The sequence below is a fragment of the Cetorhinus maximus genome, chromosome 20 (assembly GCF_964194155.1).
Source record: "Cetorhinus maximus chromosome 20, sCetMax3.hap1.1, whole genome shotgun sequence".
Taxonomy (NCBI): domain Eukaryota; kingdom Metazoa; phylum Chordata; class Chondrichthyes; order Lamniformes; family Cetorhinidae; genus Cetorhinus; species Cetorhinus maximus.
Window position 1 is genome coordinate 55,064,909 of NC_135898.1, and position 18,894 is coordinate 55,083,802.

The 18,894-nt window shown below is 43.1% G+C and overlaps 1 protein-coding gene across 1 annotated transcript in view; it reads right to left on the reverse strand.

The window, feature by feature from the left end:
• The window catches only part of LOC144694383 (factor VII-activating protease-like), a 90,746-nt gene extending 72,219 nt beyond the window's left edge, over window positions 1-18,527 (reverse strand). Inside the window, exons 1-3 of the mRNA XM_078564702.1 lie at window positions 18,397-18,527; window positions 12,005-12,029; window positions 3,206-3,337 (exon numbers count right to left, since the gene is read on the reverse strand). Coding sequence (XP_078420828.1) covers window positions 3,206-3,337; window positions 12,005-12,029; window positions 18,397-18,465 — 226 coding nt within the window. The 5' untranslated portion in view covers window positions 18,466-18,527. The remainder of the gene's footprint in view (window positions 1-3,205; window positions 3,338-12,004; window positions 12,030-18,396) is intronic.
• Window positions 18,528-18,894: the final 367 nt, after the last annotated feature.

Genomic DNA, 18,894 nt, shown 5'->3' on the forward strand with positions numbered 1-18,894 from the left:
TTTTCACTGCTTGGCATGGGAATGCTGACTCCCTGTACCAGGAATGGAGCATGGGATGTCAATTCTTTGAAAGTTTGACATAGCTTGGGTGGGCACTGATGGTACAATGCAAATTTTATATTGGTCTGTTCAAATGATAGCTAGCAATAATTGAGTTAAATCAGTTTCCATAGACTTTGCTATGGAAAAAAGTACAAGAAAGGATTCCCAAGCACAGAGATTTGTAGAGGCTTTACATATTGCATTGACTGATGCCATGACACCTGGGGCAGAACAGGGGGCATTTACATGACGATCGTGCTTTTACCCAGAGTGTAATGGTAATGCTGTTGTGCTTTGATACTACTGCTCAGACATCAACATATGTCAGGTCTTACTTATGCTGCCTGAAATATAACCACTGTCACCAATTAAGGTTGTTACTTCAAATCATTTCATAGTTTGGGAAAAGGAGATAAAGGGGTAATTGACCACCTGAACCCCAAATTTCAACACAGTGTCAATATGGTTTAATGAAAGGGAGATTGACAAATTTATGAGCGTTTTTGAGGGTGTAACTAATAGGTAGATAAATGGGAACCAATAAATGTAGTATATCAGGGTTCCCAAAAGGCATTCAATGCCCCACAAAAGGTTAATAGGCAAGATAAAGGCTCATGGCGTTGGGGGGGATATATTAGCATGGATAGAGGATTGATTAATGAATAGGATGCAATGAGTCAGAATAAATGAGGCATTTTCAAGTTGGTAAGCTGTAACTAACGGAGTGCCACATGTATCAGTGCTGAGCCCTCAACTATTTACAATCTATATCAATGACTTAGATAAAGAGACAGAGAGTAATATATCTAATTTTACTGATGATACAAAGCTAGATGGAAATATAAGCTGTGAAGGGGCTGCAAAGAGATACAGACAGGTTATGTAAATGGGCAAAGTGATGGCAGATGGAGTATAATGTGGGGAAGTGTGAGGTTATTCACTTTGGTCATATGGATAGAAAAGCAGAATATTTTTTAAAAGGCTTGAAACTTGTAAATATTGATGTTCAAGAGACCTGCGTGTGCATATACAGGGAGCACAGAAAGTTAGCATGCAGGAACAATAAGCAGTTAGGAAGGAAACTGACATGCTGGCCTTTATTGCAAGGGGATTGGAGCGCAGGAATAAAGGAGTCTTGTTAAAATTGTACAGGGCTTCAGTGAGACCATGTGTAGTTCTGGTCTCCATATTTAAGATAGAATATACTTGCATTGGAGCAGTACAGCGGAGGTTCACTAGATTGGGATTAGTCCCTGGGATGAGAGGGTTGTCATATGGTGAGAGGCTGAGTAAAATGGGTCTATATTCTTTGGAGTTTAGAAGAACGAGAGGTGATCTCATTGAAACATACAAGATTCTGAAGGGACTTGATAGCGTAGATGTTGTGGGCTTGTTTCCCCTAGCTGGGGAATCTAAAACACAAGGGCGAAGTCTTAGGACAAGGGGACAAATATTTAGGACTGAGATTAGGAAGAATTTCTTCACTCAATCAGTTGTGAATCTTTGGAATCTCGACCTCAGAGTTGTAGATGCTCCATTGTAGAATATATTTAAGGCTGAGATAGATAGATTTCTAATTTCTCATGGAATCAAGGGATATGGTGAGTGGGTGGGAAAGTGGAGTTGAAGCCCAAGATCAGCTGTGATTGTGTTGAATGGCGGAGCAGCCTTGAGAGGACATATGGTCTACTCCTATCTCTTGTGTTCTTGTGAGGGAGACTGCAGAATTCTGCAGCACAGAGGGACCTGGGTGCCCTTGTATATGAATCACAAAACGTTAGTCTGCAGGTACAGCAAGTAATTAGGAAGGCAAATGGAATGTTGGATGTTATTCCAAGGGGGATGGAGTATAAAAGTAGGGATATGTTGTTACAATTGTACAGGGTATTGGTGAGACCTCACCTAGAGTACTGCATGCAGTTTTGGTTTTCTTATTTAAGGAGGGATATACTTGCACTGTTTTAGTAGGAAAGATTGAGCAGGTTGGGCCTATATACTCACTGAAGATTAGAAGAATGAAGTGATCATATTGAAACATATAAGATTCTGAGGGGAGCTTGACAGGGTAGATGCTGAGAGGATGTTTCCCCTTGTGGGGGAATCTAGAACTAAGGGGCACAGTTTCAAAATAAAAGGCCTTCCATTTAAGATGGAAATGAGAAGGAATTCCTCCTCTCAGAGAGTCATTAATCTTTGGAATTCACTACCCCACAAAGCCATGGAGGCAGGGTCAAAGAATATATTCAAGGCTGAGTTAGATTTTTGACTTAGATTGGAGTCAAAGATTATGGGGGGCAGGCAGGAAAGTGGAGTCCAGGCCAAAATCAAATCAGCCACGATCTTATTCAATGGCGGAGCAGGCTCGAGGGGCCAAATAACCTACTTCTGCTCATATTTCTTATGTTCAATTTGTTTTGAAAAAGATACATTTTAACACGGTGCCCGATTGCACTGCTTCACATTAGACTTTGCATTTGTCTATTTGCAAATAAGTTTGACAGGTATTATATTACTTTATCTGTTATGTTGATCACCATCAGCTCTGTTGATGCTGCTTTGCAGAAATTGGTTATGTTGAGCACTAAATCTTCATCTCTCTCAAACACATCCTTAGCTTTTTTCCTTTACTTCTTATGTGCAGCACTTTATATTTCTTATATTTCTTTTTATTTAGTTCATCCATCAATTTTGGACCACTAACATATTTTATCCAACTCATTCTACAATTTTTAGGTAAATCCTTCAATGAGAATATGAGCTTCACATGCTTTAATGTGCAGGATACTTGTGAATCCATAAAGGTAGCCCATTTTAACTTGTAAACAAATCCCAAAAAATAAATATCCAAATTTCGCCCCATAGTGCTAATGTGAGCACATAAACAGAGATTATTGTGGATCATTGCCTCAATGAGTCAAATCGCAGCATTTCAGAATGATTGTCTGATGGCCCATGTCTAATATCTTTGGCAATCATGTCTAAGCTAACTGGTTTCAAATTAAATGGTCAGGTTAACACACAGAGATCATGGACATGCATTGAACAATTTTAACATTTCAGCAAGACCCACCTGTTCATTTAGCTGTTTTTTAACATCAATGTGAGTGCCAACTAAATAGTAATTAAATTTGTAGCACTAAAACTCAGCATTGATATCACTTACCTGCCTCGGAATTCGCGAAGTCAGGTTCATCACTGAAACCAATTTCTGCACTCACACTTTCACAGTCCATTTCATCAATCAAAACCTCGCTGTCAGTCCCATTATTCAAGTTAGAGCTGTGACATTTGCGACCTGTTGATATTGGTTGACAGGTGCAGTCAATTTGGGCAAGGATTGGGTTTACAATTTTCATAAAAATCAAACAGTAAGGCCCCAAACTGCCTCGCTGAGATACAATGCCAGTTTAAACATTTGTGAAGGATGGAGGTCAGGAAATTTTGCAGAACCTGGAAATACTAGGTCTCTGTTGTGGGGTGTTCGAGTTGTGCTATTAATGATAGAGTTGATCTGCAGAAACTTCTTGGGTGTGCGGGCCCCACCAGCTCGGCGGCGGGCGTACAGCCGATCCCTGCCACCGAAACGGGGCCCGCCGCCATTTTGAGTGGGCGGACCAATTAAGGCCTGCCCAGCGGCCTTCCCGACAGGAAGTACTACGTGCTTCCTGTGCAGGGGGTGGAGGGATTCCCCATCTGTCAAAGTGCGCTCTTTCGCGCATGCGTGCAGAAGAGCGCACTGTTCCCTGAGGCAAAGTGTTGTCTCAGGGAGTTTACTGACAGGTAAGAAAAGTCAAAAAATAGAAAAATATTAAAATTATTAACATGTCCCCCTCATGGGACAATGTCACACGAGATGGGACATGTTAATAAGAAACACATAAAGTTTATTAAATTTTTTAAAAACGGACATGAAACTTCATCCCGCCAGTGGATGAGATTTCATGAATAATCTGGAGCCCGCTGGGGCTCCTGGCCTGCCCGCCAGCCTTAAGCTTGGACAGGCAGGTCTTTAATTATCTAAATTAGCCTGTCAATGGCCTCAATTGGCCATTGACAGATCGGCGGGCGGACAGCTGATTTCGCTGTCCACCTGCCTTCCTAAAAATTTAAAGGGATCGGGATGAAGTCGGGGGTTCCTCCCCACGTCATCCCGTGTCATTTTCCTCTCGGCGAGCGGGCCCCGCCCCCAAATCACTGAGGGGAAAATCCTGGCCATTAAGTTTATTTACAATACACTCAGCAGCAACTACACTTGTGCTTTCAAGTCTAACTGTCTCTGCACTGACTGCTGAGGTAGCCTGAGCTACTCTCCTATTGGTTACTACAGATTATGTGATTTTCCTAACACGTCTTATTCTTAAATGTACATTGCACACTAAATAAAACCATAATTACTGCAGTCTCCATCCAATATAGCAACCAAAAGGAATTTCCTCTGGTGGGATAGATTGGGTGGAACTTCTATCTGTCCCTTGGAGGTTAATGATTTAAAACAGAGATGACTCCCACTCTCGAACACCCAGAGACCTGGCATTCAGAAATACTTGGAGGGGTAAAGATGGGGAAAATTATTCAGGGTCAGTGGTAGCCACAAGCTTGTTTGTCCAAATGACATTTTCTTATTTTATAATTTCTTTGCAACTTATTTACATTAAAACAAATGGTGGAAACATCACTCCCAAATACTCAGTTCTGTCATCCCATAAATCAATACTTAAAGGAAAATAGTGTTCCTTGTTTCTGTATGAAGTATAAATTTGTTGTCCTCAAAATTGATGGGCAATAGTTTTGCTCATCTAGGCAGAGGAAGGAAAGTTTAACATGGTAATTAAATATACATACACAAATATCACATGTGAATGTCTTTATCTCAGTCTTACCGACCATTTTAGTCTGAAATTATAATAACATATCTGTCTTTTTTGAAAGCTGTTTGTAAAGCATATCAGGAGAAAAGCATGAGTACAATCCAGAAGTTAGGGGCCACTACACTAAAGCTGGGAAGTCTATGAGGTATTCAGATACTGTTTGAATATTTTTAATGGTGCTTGTCAATGTCTGCTTGTCAATATGCGCAACTCAGGATCTGACCTGCTCCTAGTTCTGCCCCTCAGTGCCATTCCTGGATCCACCATTCAGCTACACTAAACAATGGAATTCTGACGTGTTGAAGGACTCTTGCCGTCAGGAATGATTATCCACAGCATTCAAAAGAGTTCCAATCCTGGAGCAGCAACAGCATCCTGAAAGAGCTGGGATTGGCAGTAAAGGAGGAGGGAAGAAAAGGTGCAACGTGAGTGGGAAATTTATAATGAAGAGTAGGGGAAAGAAACTAAGAGTTTCAGCATGAATTATTTTGTAGAGTGCGCATATAAAATTGCTAAACGATTTATTTAATTAGGCGAGTAAAGAATTCGATGCAAACATGCTTATTGTTTGTACACTAGTTTCCCATGGTGTAATTTCCAGGGTGAAAGGGGACAGAATTATCTTTCTTTCCTCTATTATTTTTAATAATGATATTTACCAATAATATATGTAAGAATGAACTATGGTTTGCAACTTGTCATGTGAAGTGTAAAGGCTGCATTCTAATTTTCTCCTATTTTCCTTCCAGCTGACATGTTATGAATAGGTTTTTAGCAAATAAAAAGTTTCAAAAACACCTTCTTAAGTATACATGAAATTCCTGTGGTGGGAGAGGACACAATGTGGTTGGATGGATGTGCGGTGGTGCAGTGATTTGGGGCTGAATCTGAATCTGCTAGGTTCCTCGCCCATTTCTTCCCTCTCCCAAATTCCAGCCTGGGGGTTTCAGGTAAGCCTTTCACACACTCCCCCTGGGGCTTTGCTGAGACCCTGGGAGTGTGTCTAGAAAAGTTCTTAAGTTATCTTGCAAGTTCAGCTCATTCTGCTATTTAACAGGCTTCATGGGTCTGGTGCCAAATGAGAGTTGGCATAAAGGTTAGTAGAAAGACCCCCAAGAGAAAGGTTAAACATTGCAGATAGGATTGATTAATTTGAAAACATGACTGCTCCCTAAGAAGCAGATGATAATGTATCAAGCTTGCTTTTTCAGCCCCGCCTAGGCCTTGAGTTCCACTGTCCTAGTGTGTCTCTCTGTCTACCACCAGCACAACAGTACAGGCACCTCCATTACTAGTACAGTCACCTGCCTTGGTTACAGAAATTGGCCCATCTTGCAATTTGGAACTGCATCAATATGTTTGGCTGTATGAAAAGGGAAACTTATTGAGGTGAGCTTCCAGCTGGGATCCTGGATATGCAGCTTTCTGCTGCTTAAGGTGACTCATCTCTTCAGATTGTTGTGCTAATAAAATTGCAACTGATGTCTTAAATGGACACTTGCACTCAATAGGTGAGAAACTCTAAAGAATATCCAGCATCATAACAATCCTGCTTCAGTAATCTCACAATTTGTTCCATTGTGCATGTTTATGCAGTAGCACTCGTAGCCTGTTTGTGTTGATGCACAAGTTCCACCATTCTGACAAGGATTTGGTGTGCAGCTATTTGAAATGACCACACAGCCATTATTTCATATGACTAGTCATGTTCTGAGTTTACTCATAGTGAGCTAGAACATGCACAATTTTAGAATGAGAGGGGTAACATCTGTGTTTGTATATTCTAGGACTGCAAGATTTGTTGAGACAAATGCTGATATTGCCAATTGTGCACAAATTTAACTGAGATGCAGACAATATTAAAATATACTGAGAAAATAAAGTCAGGAGTATTAGAGTTTAGCTGCTGTTACTTACGAGCAAAATGGGAAGGTTTATCATGTAAGTATTGAAGTGATAAATGAAGGCCAAAATGTTATCATTAATTGTAGTAAGGAACTAACATCATTGCATCTATAGATTTGTTAAATATAGTGAGCAATGAAATGGGAACAAATGCAGCTGGCAACTTATTATTAAATGCAGGGAGTAACTGAATTAATAATAGAATGTAATTTATTATTGAATGTACTTAGGTATCGCATACATTGTGAATGTAGTCTCCATTGCAGGATGGGCCAATTTCTGTAATCAGGGCAGGTGATTGTACTAGTAATGGAGGTGCCTGTACTGTTGAGCTGGTGGTAGACAGAGAGACACACTAGGACAGTGGAACTCAAGGCCTAGGCAGGGCTGAAAAAGCAAGCTTGATACATTATCATCTGCTTCTCAAGGAGCAAACAGTCATGTTTTCAAATTAATCAATCCTATCTGCAATTTTTTTACCTTTCTCTTGAGGGTCTTTGGATATGGCAGGATGGAGGAAGTTTTGGGGATCAGAGTGCATTTGCAAAATGGGAAGTCATGAAATTGAGATAAAAACAATTCAGTGATTATCTGGTGTGCTGCAACCCCACGGCATCACTTTTAACTGGAAAGAATGGCTCTTTGTCCTCCATTGAAAAAAAATGAGTGAATAAGAAAAGGTTTTCTTTTCGTGCTTTGCTGTGGGCATACTGCAGCATGACGGGGGTTGAGAGGTTAAAGGGGCTATTTGCTTATGCTCAAAATGCCAGTGAAGCGCAGTTACAGATCACAAGTGTGTAGATGGTGCAGTGAGACATTAAGGAGCCTGGAAAATAGGGTAAGCAAGGAGATGTCTGCCAATAAAACTGAACTGTGGGGAATGAGGACTATACAGGCCTCTTACAAATGGACAAACACAATGATTTTTTCAAAAAGAAATGTATTCATTTTTATGTATTTATTATATTACAAATTTGTTTGTTAAGGATGTGACATGGTGGTCCAAAAACCAGTATGGCTGCTGAAATCAAAATCATTTGATTTTGGCATCTGGTTCTAGGTTGATAGCTTTAAAAAGGCAAAATGAGCAATTTGATTCATGGGGCAGGATTTTACGTTTGTCGGGTGGGCGTGCGCCCATCCTGATCGGTCATAAAGTCACGCATGATGTTGTTGGGTGAACGTCCCAACGTCATCACACACTCTTGTGATCTTTCGGTTGGCGGGCGCATGAGAGAGTTGGCAGCGCACCCGCTGATAATTAAGAGGTCTATTAAGGCCCTTAAGCAATTAATTAAGTTGTATTTTTCGCTGCCTGCTCAACTGTTTGGTTGGCGGGCGGGCGAATAGGCCAGGCGGCCTTTGCAATTTTTACGAAACCTCATCCACGGGCAGGATGAGGTTTCCAATGATAAGTAAAAATCGCAAAACAAATTTTCTACTTCATTTTAAACATGTCCCTCTTCATGTGACTGAGTCACACGTGGGGACGTGTTTATTAAATCTTTATTTTCCTTTGTCCAAAACTTCAGCTCCCTGAGACAGCTCTGAGCCCTCAGGGAGCTTTCAGTGCGCACTCCCCCGCGTATGCACAGACTTTAGCGCTCGCGCTCCTCCCGCCCCCACTCCAGCAGTGCTGAGGTTCTCAGCGCGCCTTTCACGCTGGCTGGCCAATTAACATTTGGGGCCTGATCGCAGGCAGTGGTCCGTTTTGCAGCCACTCCCAGGCCTGCCCGCCCGACAAAGGGAAAATCCTGCCCATTGGCTTTTGTGGGTTTCTCATTGTGAATGGTATAATTGTATTTCTGTCAATTATTTCAATGAGTCAGTATTATTAATTTAAAAGATAATAGTTATTTGAGAAATTCAGATGGATGGATGATTTTTGTGCTGTGCACATTGAATTGAAAGAGTGGCCAAGAAATTAATCTATGGAGTGCCTATTTCTCAGAGGCTAAACAAGCTCTTTACCCTATAGATAAAAGCAAAAAACTGCAGATGCTGGAAATCCAAAACAAAAACAAAAATACCTGGAAAAACTCAGCAGGTCAGACAGCATCTGCGGAGAGGAACACAGTTAACATTTCGAGTCCATATGACTCTTCAACAGAACTAAGAAAAAATAGAAAAGAGGTGAAATATAAGCTGGTTTAAGGGGGGGGTGGGACAGGTAGAGCTGGATAGAGGGCCAGTGATAGGTGGAGATAACCAAAAGATGTCATAGACAAAAGCACAAAGAGATGTTGAAGCTGGTGATATTATCTAAGGAATGTGATAATAGTTGACATTAAGGGTAGAAAGCAGGACGAGCAAGGTAAAGATAGCCCTAGTGGGGGTGGGGTGGGGGGAAGGAATCGAAATAGGCTAAAAGGTAGAGATAAAACAATGGATGGAAATACATTTAAAAATAATGGAAATAGGTGGGAAAAGAAAAATCTATATAAATTATTGGAAAAAAGGGGGATCGGAAAGGGGGTGGGGATGGAGGAGAGAGTTCATGATCTAAAATTGTTGAACTCAATATTCAGTCCGGAAGACTGTAAAGTGCCTAGTTGGAAGATGAGGTGCTGTTCCTTCAGTTTGCGTTGAGCTTCACTGGAACAATGCAGCAGGCTAAGGATGGACATGTTGGCATGAGAGTAGGGTGGAGTGTTGAAATGACAAGCGACAGGGAGTTCTGGATCATGCTTGTGGACAGACCGAAGGTGTTCCGCAAAGTGGTCACCCAGTCTGCGTTTGGTCTCTCCATTGTAGAGGAAACCTCATTGGGAGCAGCGAATGCAATAAACTAAATTGAGGGAAATGCAAGTGAAATGCTGCTTCACTTGAAAGGAGTGTTTGGGCCCTTGGACAGTGAGGAAGGGGGAAGTAAAGGGGCAGGTGTTGCACCTTCTGCGGTTACATGGGAAGGTGCCATGGAAGGGGGTTGAGGTGTAGGGGGTGATGGAGGAGTGGACCAGGGTGTCCTGGAGGGAATGGTCCCTGCGGAATGCCGCCGGGGAGGTGAAGGGAAGATATGTTTGGTGGTGGCATCATGCTGGAGTTGGCGGAAATGGCGGAGGATGATCCTTTACCCTATAATCATCATTAAGATGTGGAACTGAACCACATGTTGGTAAAGGCCAAAAAATCAGTATGTAGTGGCTATACCTGAAACAGGTATTTGTCCCTTTACATCTGCAAATAAAATGCTGTAATGCCTGGGTAACGCCCCCAAAATGAGATGGGTTTGTGTTGGATCTGCCTGCACACAGGAAAATCGGGTCTACATACGGTCTAATAGGCAGTCCTTAAAGGGATCGTCTGTTAGGGTGCAACCCACAAGCAGACTGAAGGTTTCAGCTGAGAAACAGGCAACAAGCAGTTCAAAATCCCCACCACTATCCTCAATGAAGCACTTAAATTTAATGACCCTATGCAGAATTAACCAATCTGCATCACAGAGGTTACATTTAAAAGTGGGATTTGAATCCAGGTCTCCTGAATGTGCATCCAGCAATCTGCTGCAAATTTCCTAAACTAAAATTCTTCATTTCTAATTAACTATGTCAATCAGCAGTAAAGCTGACAACCTATTATTTAAGAAAATACATTCTTTGTTACTTAATACCAGGGATAAAAATCCATCTGCAATAATTTAAAAATCCTGCAATCCTCTAGACAGTATGGGATTGATTGTCCTGGGCTTTGATCTAAACTCCTAGGCATTCTTGCTTTCAGCCTGACACTCTGGATCAGTCAAATAAAAGGATTTACTAATCCCTGGCTGGATGACCTTGGGCCAGAATGATGCATTTAGCACCATCTGAGATCCTTATCGTTCATGGGCCAGTGTATTTTGTTGCACTAATCATACCAGAACCCTTATATAACCTCCACCCTATGAAACTGATGTTATGGACACATAGGACAGGATTTTCCCTTTGTCGGGCGGGCAGGTCCAGGAACGACCACGAACCGAACTGCTGCCTGCGATGGGGCTCCGACCGCGATTTAATGCTGGCTGGTCAATTACCGGCCAGCCAGCCAGCGTGAAACGAGAGCTGAGAGCCTCAGTGCTGCAGGGGTGGGGTGGGAGGAGTGCGAGCGCTGAAGTCTGCGCATGCCTTGGGAAGCGCACACTGAAAGCTCCCTGAAGGCAAAGAGCTGCCCCAGGGAGCTGAAGAATTTTAAAATCAAAAATAAAGGTCTTACAAATGATATAAACATGTCCCCACACGTGACTCAGTCACATGAAGAAGGACACGTTAAAAATGATGTTAAAATTTAAAAAAATTTTTTAGTCACTGTTGGAAACCTCATCCCGCCCGTGGATGAGGCTTTGCAAAAAAATCCAAAGGCCACATGACCTATTCATCCGCCCACCAACCCAACGGTTGAGCAGGCAGCAAAAAATACAAATTAATTACCTGTTTAAGGGCCTTAATAGGCCTTTTAATTGTCGGCGGGTCTGCTGCCGACTCTCGTGCGCTTGCAACCGAAAGATCGCGAGAGTGCGCAATGACGTCAGGACGCTCGCCCGACGTCATCACGCACTATTTTACTCCCAACTAGGTTGTGAGTATGCCCACATGTGGGATGAAAAATTCTTTCCATAAAACATAAGATGCCAAAACCCTCACACATTGCTTCCCTTCCTTAAACTCTCTCATATATGGCAGATAAAGGATGCAATTTTAATTTTGGCAATCAATCATGTAGTAGGTGTGTTTCGTTAATAAAGTTTACTATTATTTTAGTGAAGCTACATATATGCCTGTAAAGGCACATTGGCCCTCGGGAGCCCAATTCCTTTCAAATGATGTTTGTATTTAAGCCTCATTGGAAAGCCAGCAGTAATTTTATCATTGCTTTCAATTCAAAATTGTAGAAATTTAAAAATTTGAATAAAGCAAACAATTTTCTGCATTTGTGACATGAGATCAATTGACCTTTCAAATTTTCAGCTTCATTAATACTAGAAATAGAACTGTGATGGGCTTAGTTTACAAGTACAATATCATTGTTATTGATACAGTGACACAGAAAACAGTTGTAATGCCTAACTTCAATCAAAATAATTTATACAAATTTATTTGTATATTAATACAGTTTGGGCCTGATTTTAACTCACTCAAAACCCATTCGTTTACACGGATTTAAAATTGAGCATATTGTATCAATGCATACAGAAAAGCAACATTACTTACCAGATGTTGAGTATGGAAGGGCTTGCTGTATGGGAGAAAAACAAACAAGACAAATGTTATACTAATTTCATCTTTCAGCTTCTCCCATTTCACTTGGAGTCATCACAATGTCCAATCCTGCTGAGTTTAAGTATCTCACCACCACACCTTTCCATCTGGTATTAGGCTTTGCTATTCTCCTATGTAATACTAACGTTATACTAATATTACCTCCATTTTAATTTTTAACAGTAACAAAGAGCCTTAAACGCAAAAAATTAGAAATATGTGTCAATTCTGATGAACTTGCAGGACATTTTTTTCACAAATTAATTATGTTCCCTCCAGAAATTTATCAATTTAAATTCCCCTGTCCACCTCTGATTTTCAAATTAAGCTGAAAGAAGGAGTAATATAAATAAAAAGGTGTTTTGTCCAATGCAACACACAAAACATCACTCTGCATCTGAATTTGACAAGTTCAGTTGAGGTAGACATCCATTTTCACACAATAAAAGCACTTTAAAAGAATCAAATGCAATTTAGAATGCAGAGGAAATCAGGAGGATATTATAGAGTAAAGAACAGGCTAAGACAAGTGATCCACTGAGCCAAGTTCAGGCCATAAGCCCTATACTGACCATTACCAAACTTACTTCATCTTTCAATGCAGTTGACGAACTAGAAACTTAGGAAGAGCCCCTTTCATTCAGTCCCATGAGCCTGTTTCACCAATCGATTAGGTGAGAGCTGGGATCGTACCTCATTTATCCATCTTTCATCCAAATGACTTGATATTCTTACCTAATTAAAAGTGGCAGAATTGAAACTGCAGCAGTCTGCCTTCTCTGGCACTGACTTCAGCCAGCAACACCTGTAGAGATAGATTGGAGAATCTGAGGGCCCTTGTGCCTACTGCCTCCTTCAAGAGTGCTGCTTTGGCTAAGTGAGTGGGCAAGAACATGGCAGATGGAATATAATGTGGAAAAATGTGAAGTTATTCACTTTGGCGGGAAAACCAGAAATACAGAGTACTTCTTAAATGGTGAGAGATTGGGAAGTGTTGATGTCCAATAGGGGCCTGGGTATCCTTGTTCATAAGTCACTGAAAGCTAAGATTCAAGTGCAGCAAGCAATTAGGAAGGGAAATAGTATGTTGATCTTCACTGCAAGGGGTTTTGAGTACAGGAGTAACTGCAATTGAATAGAGCCTTGGTGAAACCACACCTTATGTACAGCTTTGGGGCAGGATTTTCCCCCCGTTGGGGGTGAAGTTGAATTGTGGGCTCGCACAGGCGCGCCTCCGATCGGCACCCCCGATCAGGGGGGGCGGCGCCATTTTACGTGGGCGGGCCAATTAAGGCCCACCCAGCGCGACGTCTGCTCAGAAGCGCTATGTGTTCCCTGTGCGGGCGGGCGGGGGAGTCCCTAAATCCCAGAGTGCACTCTTTTGCGCACTCATCTCCTTGAGGCTAAGCGCTGCCTCATGGAGATTGGCTGTCCTGTCACAAATATTAAAAATAGAAAAAAAAAATTCCTGACATGTCCCCTCATGTGACACTGTCACATGAGTTGGGACATGTCCATAACTTTTTAAAAACTTTAATAAAATTTTTTAAATTCCTACATGAAACCTCATCCCGCCAGTGGATGGGGTTTCATGCTTTTTCTAATTCCCGCTGGGGCTCCTGGCCTGCCCGCCAACCTTAAGGTTGGATGGGCAGGTCCTTTAATGACTTAATTGACTGTCAATGGCCTCAATTGGCCATTGACAGGTCGGCGGGTGCACAGCTGATTTTGCTGCGCCCCCGCCTACCGGAAAATTTAAATGGGGCGCGGTGACGTCGGGAGTTCCACCCGACGTTACCGCGCGTCATTTTACGCGTCGGCGAGCAGGCCCCGCAGGATTTTCCTGCTCACCGACGGGAAAATCCTGCCCTTGGTCTCCTTACCTAAGGGAGAATAAACTTGCCATGGATGGAGTGCAACAAAGGTTCGCCAGACTGATTCCTGGGATGGTGGGACTGTCCTATCAGAAGAGATTGAGGAGACAGGGCCTATATTCTCTGGAGTTTAGAAAAATGAGAAGTGATCTCATTGAAATATACAAAATTCTTACAGGGTTCCACAGTGTAGATACAGGAAGGATGTTTCCCCTGGCTGGGATGCCAGAACCAAGGGACACAGTCTCAGAATAAGGAGCAGGCCATTTAGGACTGAGATGAGGAGGAATTTCTTTAGTCAGAGGGTGGTGAATCTTTGAAATTCTCTACCCGAGAGGGCTGTGGAGACTCTGTCATTGAGTATGTTCAAGACACAGATTGATAGATTCCTAGATATTGAAGATATCAAGGGTAATGGGGATAGTGCAGGAAAATGGCATTGAGGTAGAAGAGCAGCCACAATCTAGTTGATGGTGGAGCAGACTCGAGGGGCCGAATAGCCTACTCCTGCTCCTATTCCCTATGTTCCTATGTTCCACATGCTTCTGCTTCAGCTATTGCTACTGCCCAGAAAGTGAGGCTGTCCTTTAACTGCCTGCATCCTTCCGATAGTTGCACCAAGCTTTATCTCTCTCCCTCCCAGCAGTGACATTACTACTCCAAACCTTCCTGTGTATCAAATGCGAGCACCAGGAAGAAATTGCAATGATTTAGCAATAGATTTAAATTGGAAGGCGTTGATCCCTAGTGCTCAGAACAGAAAATTGTGTGGAAGTAAAATAAGGACAACTAAAGGGTTATGTCAGAAAGGAGGAAGAAAAATACGAAAAACCTTTGGAAATTATCAAAAGCTACCTTAACCAACTAGCAGCCTTTGTTAAGGCCGAAGGAGTCTAAGAAAGACGGACAAAATGAAAGGGAAGGAAACTCAAGGGGTGGAATTTTATGGCCCCTCCCGCCGGCTGGGTTTTCCATTCCTGCCGAAGTCAATGGACTTCTGAACAGCTCTCCGCATTTTCCGTCTCTGCCCCCGCCTTAAAATTCCACTCAAGATCTTGGCAAGAGCCGGCAAGTAAGTGATGAATCAGCCCACTACCTAATTGATGGCTGCTGAATTGGAGATAGTGCTGCAAAAGGCAGCTATAAAGAGGGTGATCCAATATGCCACTGAATGGCATCACTCCCTTAGTCGGTATTGCAGCATGCCTGGAATGAGACATGGTCTGTTTTAACCCATGGCTGACCGTACAGCCACTAAATGTATAGTACTATACTGCATTGGTAGCTGCACATGTCCTTGCAGCAGATAGCACAAGTCAGAACCTGGATTTCTACTGACCTGGGCCCTGAAAAGATAGTTCCCTGTAGGCATTGCCAGGTAGGCATACCAGGGACTGTTGATGTAATTGGTGGCATTTTAGCAAGCACTGCCAATCAAGATATGCTGGCTGTTGAGCATCCTGGTGACCTTATTCCATGTGGAATTACTGAAACACATCCATCATTATGGTTCGTCGGGTGTTCAGATAACTTTGTGGTGTCATTGGATCCAAATTCCCAGCTTTCTAGAAGACAGAAGCCCCTACATGTACTAATTGTTTTCCAAAGTGAGATCTGGCTATCCCCATCTGGAGATATGTATATAAGAGTATGAGCAAGCGGGCTCAGAGCATTTCTCATCTAAAATAACAATACTCTAATGGGCATCCTTAAATACACCAAATATTCTCAAAGCTATGGCCTGAATCTTCTGATTGGTTTGTGGGGGTGGGCCCCGCTCGCCGACGTGTGAAATGACGCGTGGTAACGTCAGGCGTGCGTCCCGATGTCACTGCACTTCATTCAGGTCTTGAGTTCAGTGGGCACGCACCGGAGTTGGCTGCGCACCCGCCAAACTGTCAAAGGCCTATTAAGGCCATTAATAATCTAATTAAGTTGGTTGCCTGGTCTGTCCGTCCAACCTTAAGGTTGGCGGGCAGGCGAAGCGCCCAGGCGGGATGAGGTTTCATGCAGTGTTTATAAATTGAATAAACATTTTTATTAAAATTCATTGACATGTCCCAGCTCATAATTTTTTTTCTTTTCTTTATTTTAATTCTTCATAATCAAACTAATCCCCCTGAGGCAGCTCAGTGCCTCAGGGAGATTTCTGCGCTCTTTCGCGCACGTGCGTGAAAGAGCACAGGCCCCGACTCTCCCTCCTCCCCCTGCCCACACAGTGAGTGCTCAGCGCTTCTGGGTGCGCGTCACACTAGGCCTTCATTGGCCCGCCCACGTAAAATGGCGGCGTGCAGCCGATTGTGGGTGGCGATCGGCTGCACGCCCGCCCGCTCCTGCTCCTGCTCCTGCTCCTGCTCCTGCTCCTGCTCAGCAAAAATTCTCCCCTATGTAACTAAAATAGATGTTTAATATTCAAGAATGAGAAAACACAGGTAAGAAGAAGTTTGGGAAGAATTTTCTGCTCCTGTTGGCAGCAGGCATGTTTGGCGGCATGAGCAGACAATATGGCGAGAAGGCCAAAAATTGATTTTATGCCATCGTGAAATTAATTTGCAATCCTCCGCTCCACCCGTCAATGGCAGGCCGTGTTTCCTGCCATTGCACATCGGGAACCATCTTTCAATACTTTAGCATCTCATTATAAGCCCTGCTCCCTGGAGTCATCCCCCACACTGGATCATCCAGGCACGTCGGCATGATTGCACGCTGTGTGTTTCACAACTGTGCATAAATGACGTGCGCATGGCAAGCTGCACTTGACTTGGGACTTTGAGGTTTGTTTGCCTATCTTGCTTCGGGCAGCACTCGGGGTCATCAGCGCCAGGCTTCGCAGACAGCACCACATCACACCACACACCACACACCCTATCAGACCAGCCATAAGGCGGGTGTGGCTTTTCAATGGCTGCAGGGCTCGGGCTTGCTATTGGAAGGGGGGAAGCGGTTTCAGGTAAGGGAAGAGGCTGCAGGGCGATGGCTATTCTGGGGAAGGGGGGTATCCCAGGATGTGTGTTGGGGCACATGTTGATCTGTGCAAGATGGTGAGGGCTGAGGAGGCAGTCTCCAGAGGAGATGATGCCAGATGGAGATGTGAGGGTGTGTGTGAGAGAGAGAGTAGTGATGTCCCTTGAGCTGGCAGTGAGTGAGATGCCAGTGAATGGGTGATGGCCTTGTGAGTGTGAGAGTTTAGAATGATGAGATGGTTGCCTTACCCAGCGGCACGGGTGGGATCGTTCATCCTCTTCCTGCATTGGATGGCCAACTTCTTCCGTGCAGCATTGGCACTGACCACCACTGACACCGCCTCCCAAGCCAGAGTGGTGAGATTGCTGGACCTCCTGCAGCCAGAGCAGGGGTGGAGGACATCACAGCGGGCCTCCAAAAGGCATTCCAGTGGCGGGTCGTTGAACTGTTCTCGGCTTTCAGAGCCATGTCTTCACTGGAGCAGTCCTGGACTGCAGCATTGAGAACTGTGTGCACGGCTGCAGTTTAGATATGGCACCCAGAGTGAGGAAACGGTGAGGCAACAACATGTCGGGCGATTCAGAGGCCGCCTGCCAGCGAGACAGCGTGTTTCCTGTGGCTGCATAATTAATGAGGTGGGAAGCAGATGAGATGGCGCGAAAACCCGCCACTGTGGCTGGCAGGTAAAGCGTTGTTTTTCATGCCCACAATGTGCAATTCTGGAATGATCTGCCCTTTGTATTTAAAGCACCTGATTCATTTAATCTACCAAGTTTCAGATTAAACAAACCAACAAAATTGGACCCTTGTTCACTGGTTTTTTTGGAGCAAAATGTACACAAAAACGTCAAATTTTGTAGCACTTTGTTGCGTAACTAAAATGCGTATTCATCCCTGCTGGCTGCCTTGAAAAGTCATTAGGCCTCTTGTATTTACTAATGAGGAGCCTAATGATTATTTAAAGGCTCCACTCGAAAACTGTCAGAAATTTTTTGCGCTGGGCGTGCAACAGCGATTCCTTGGATGAGTCAGCAGGTACAAGGGTCCTCAAATTCTCAAACTTCAGTTGCTTCAGTTCTGCCGAAGGGCCGTGAAGGCTCGAAACGTTGACTGATTTCTTCTCCACCGATGCTGCCAGACCTGCTGAGTTTTTCCAGGTAATTCTGTTTTTGTCTCAAATTCTCAAATGTATTTCTGGAGGTATTATTGGCTGAAGTCAGGGCTCGGGGAGGCAGAGCATCAATTCTGCGGTAGACTTTCTGGTTTTCAAAACAATGCGCTTTAAAAAAATGCTCCCAAACAAAATGATTAATGTAAATGACCACTGTGCTTTTATTGACCTAAAAACTGAGTTTAGCTAATTAATTATCAAATGAGTTGTCACTTATTTATATTCAAATTCATAATGCAGGCTTCCACATGCTCTAACATCTTAACCAGAAAAGATTTTGAAAATGGGAAGGACAGGACAACTACTTCAACAAATTATTTGTATAATGTACTCACAGTCAATGAAAATATCGCAAACCAGGTTAAGAACATGCCAACAGAAATCTTCGCTGAAAACACCGCCATTGTGAGATCAGTAAATGGTCACCTCCACAGTTAATGAACGGTCCATGCTTTTATAAAGGTCAAAGTCTAAGTGGTCAGAAGTCTTGTATTAACTATTATTCAAATAAAAATGATCTGAATGTGTACAGATTTTGGAAAAACTGGAACAGATGGGGTCTATGTTTTTCTTAGATAAGAGAAGACTTAGAGGTGACTTCATAAAAGTCTTTAAAATTACGAACAGTTTGGAAGGTCAGATGGGGAAAGAATGTTTTCACTTAATCCAAAAGGAAGGACCATGAATACAATAAATCCAATATAGAAATAAGGGGCCGGATTTTATGGGGAGCGTATTGCCCGCTCCTCCCATGACCACAAAGTCCATGATCAGCACTCCCACCTGAAACCTGGCTGCCCTACTCTGGGAGCATCCTTTATTGATTGGCCGGC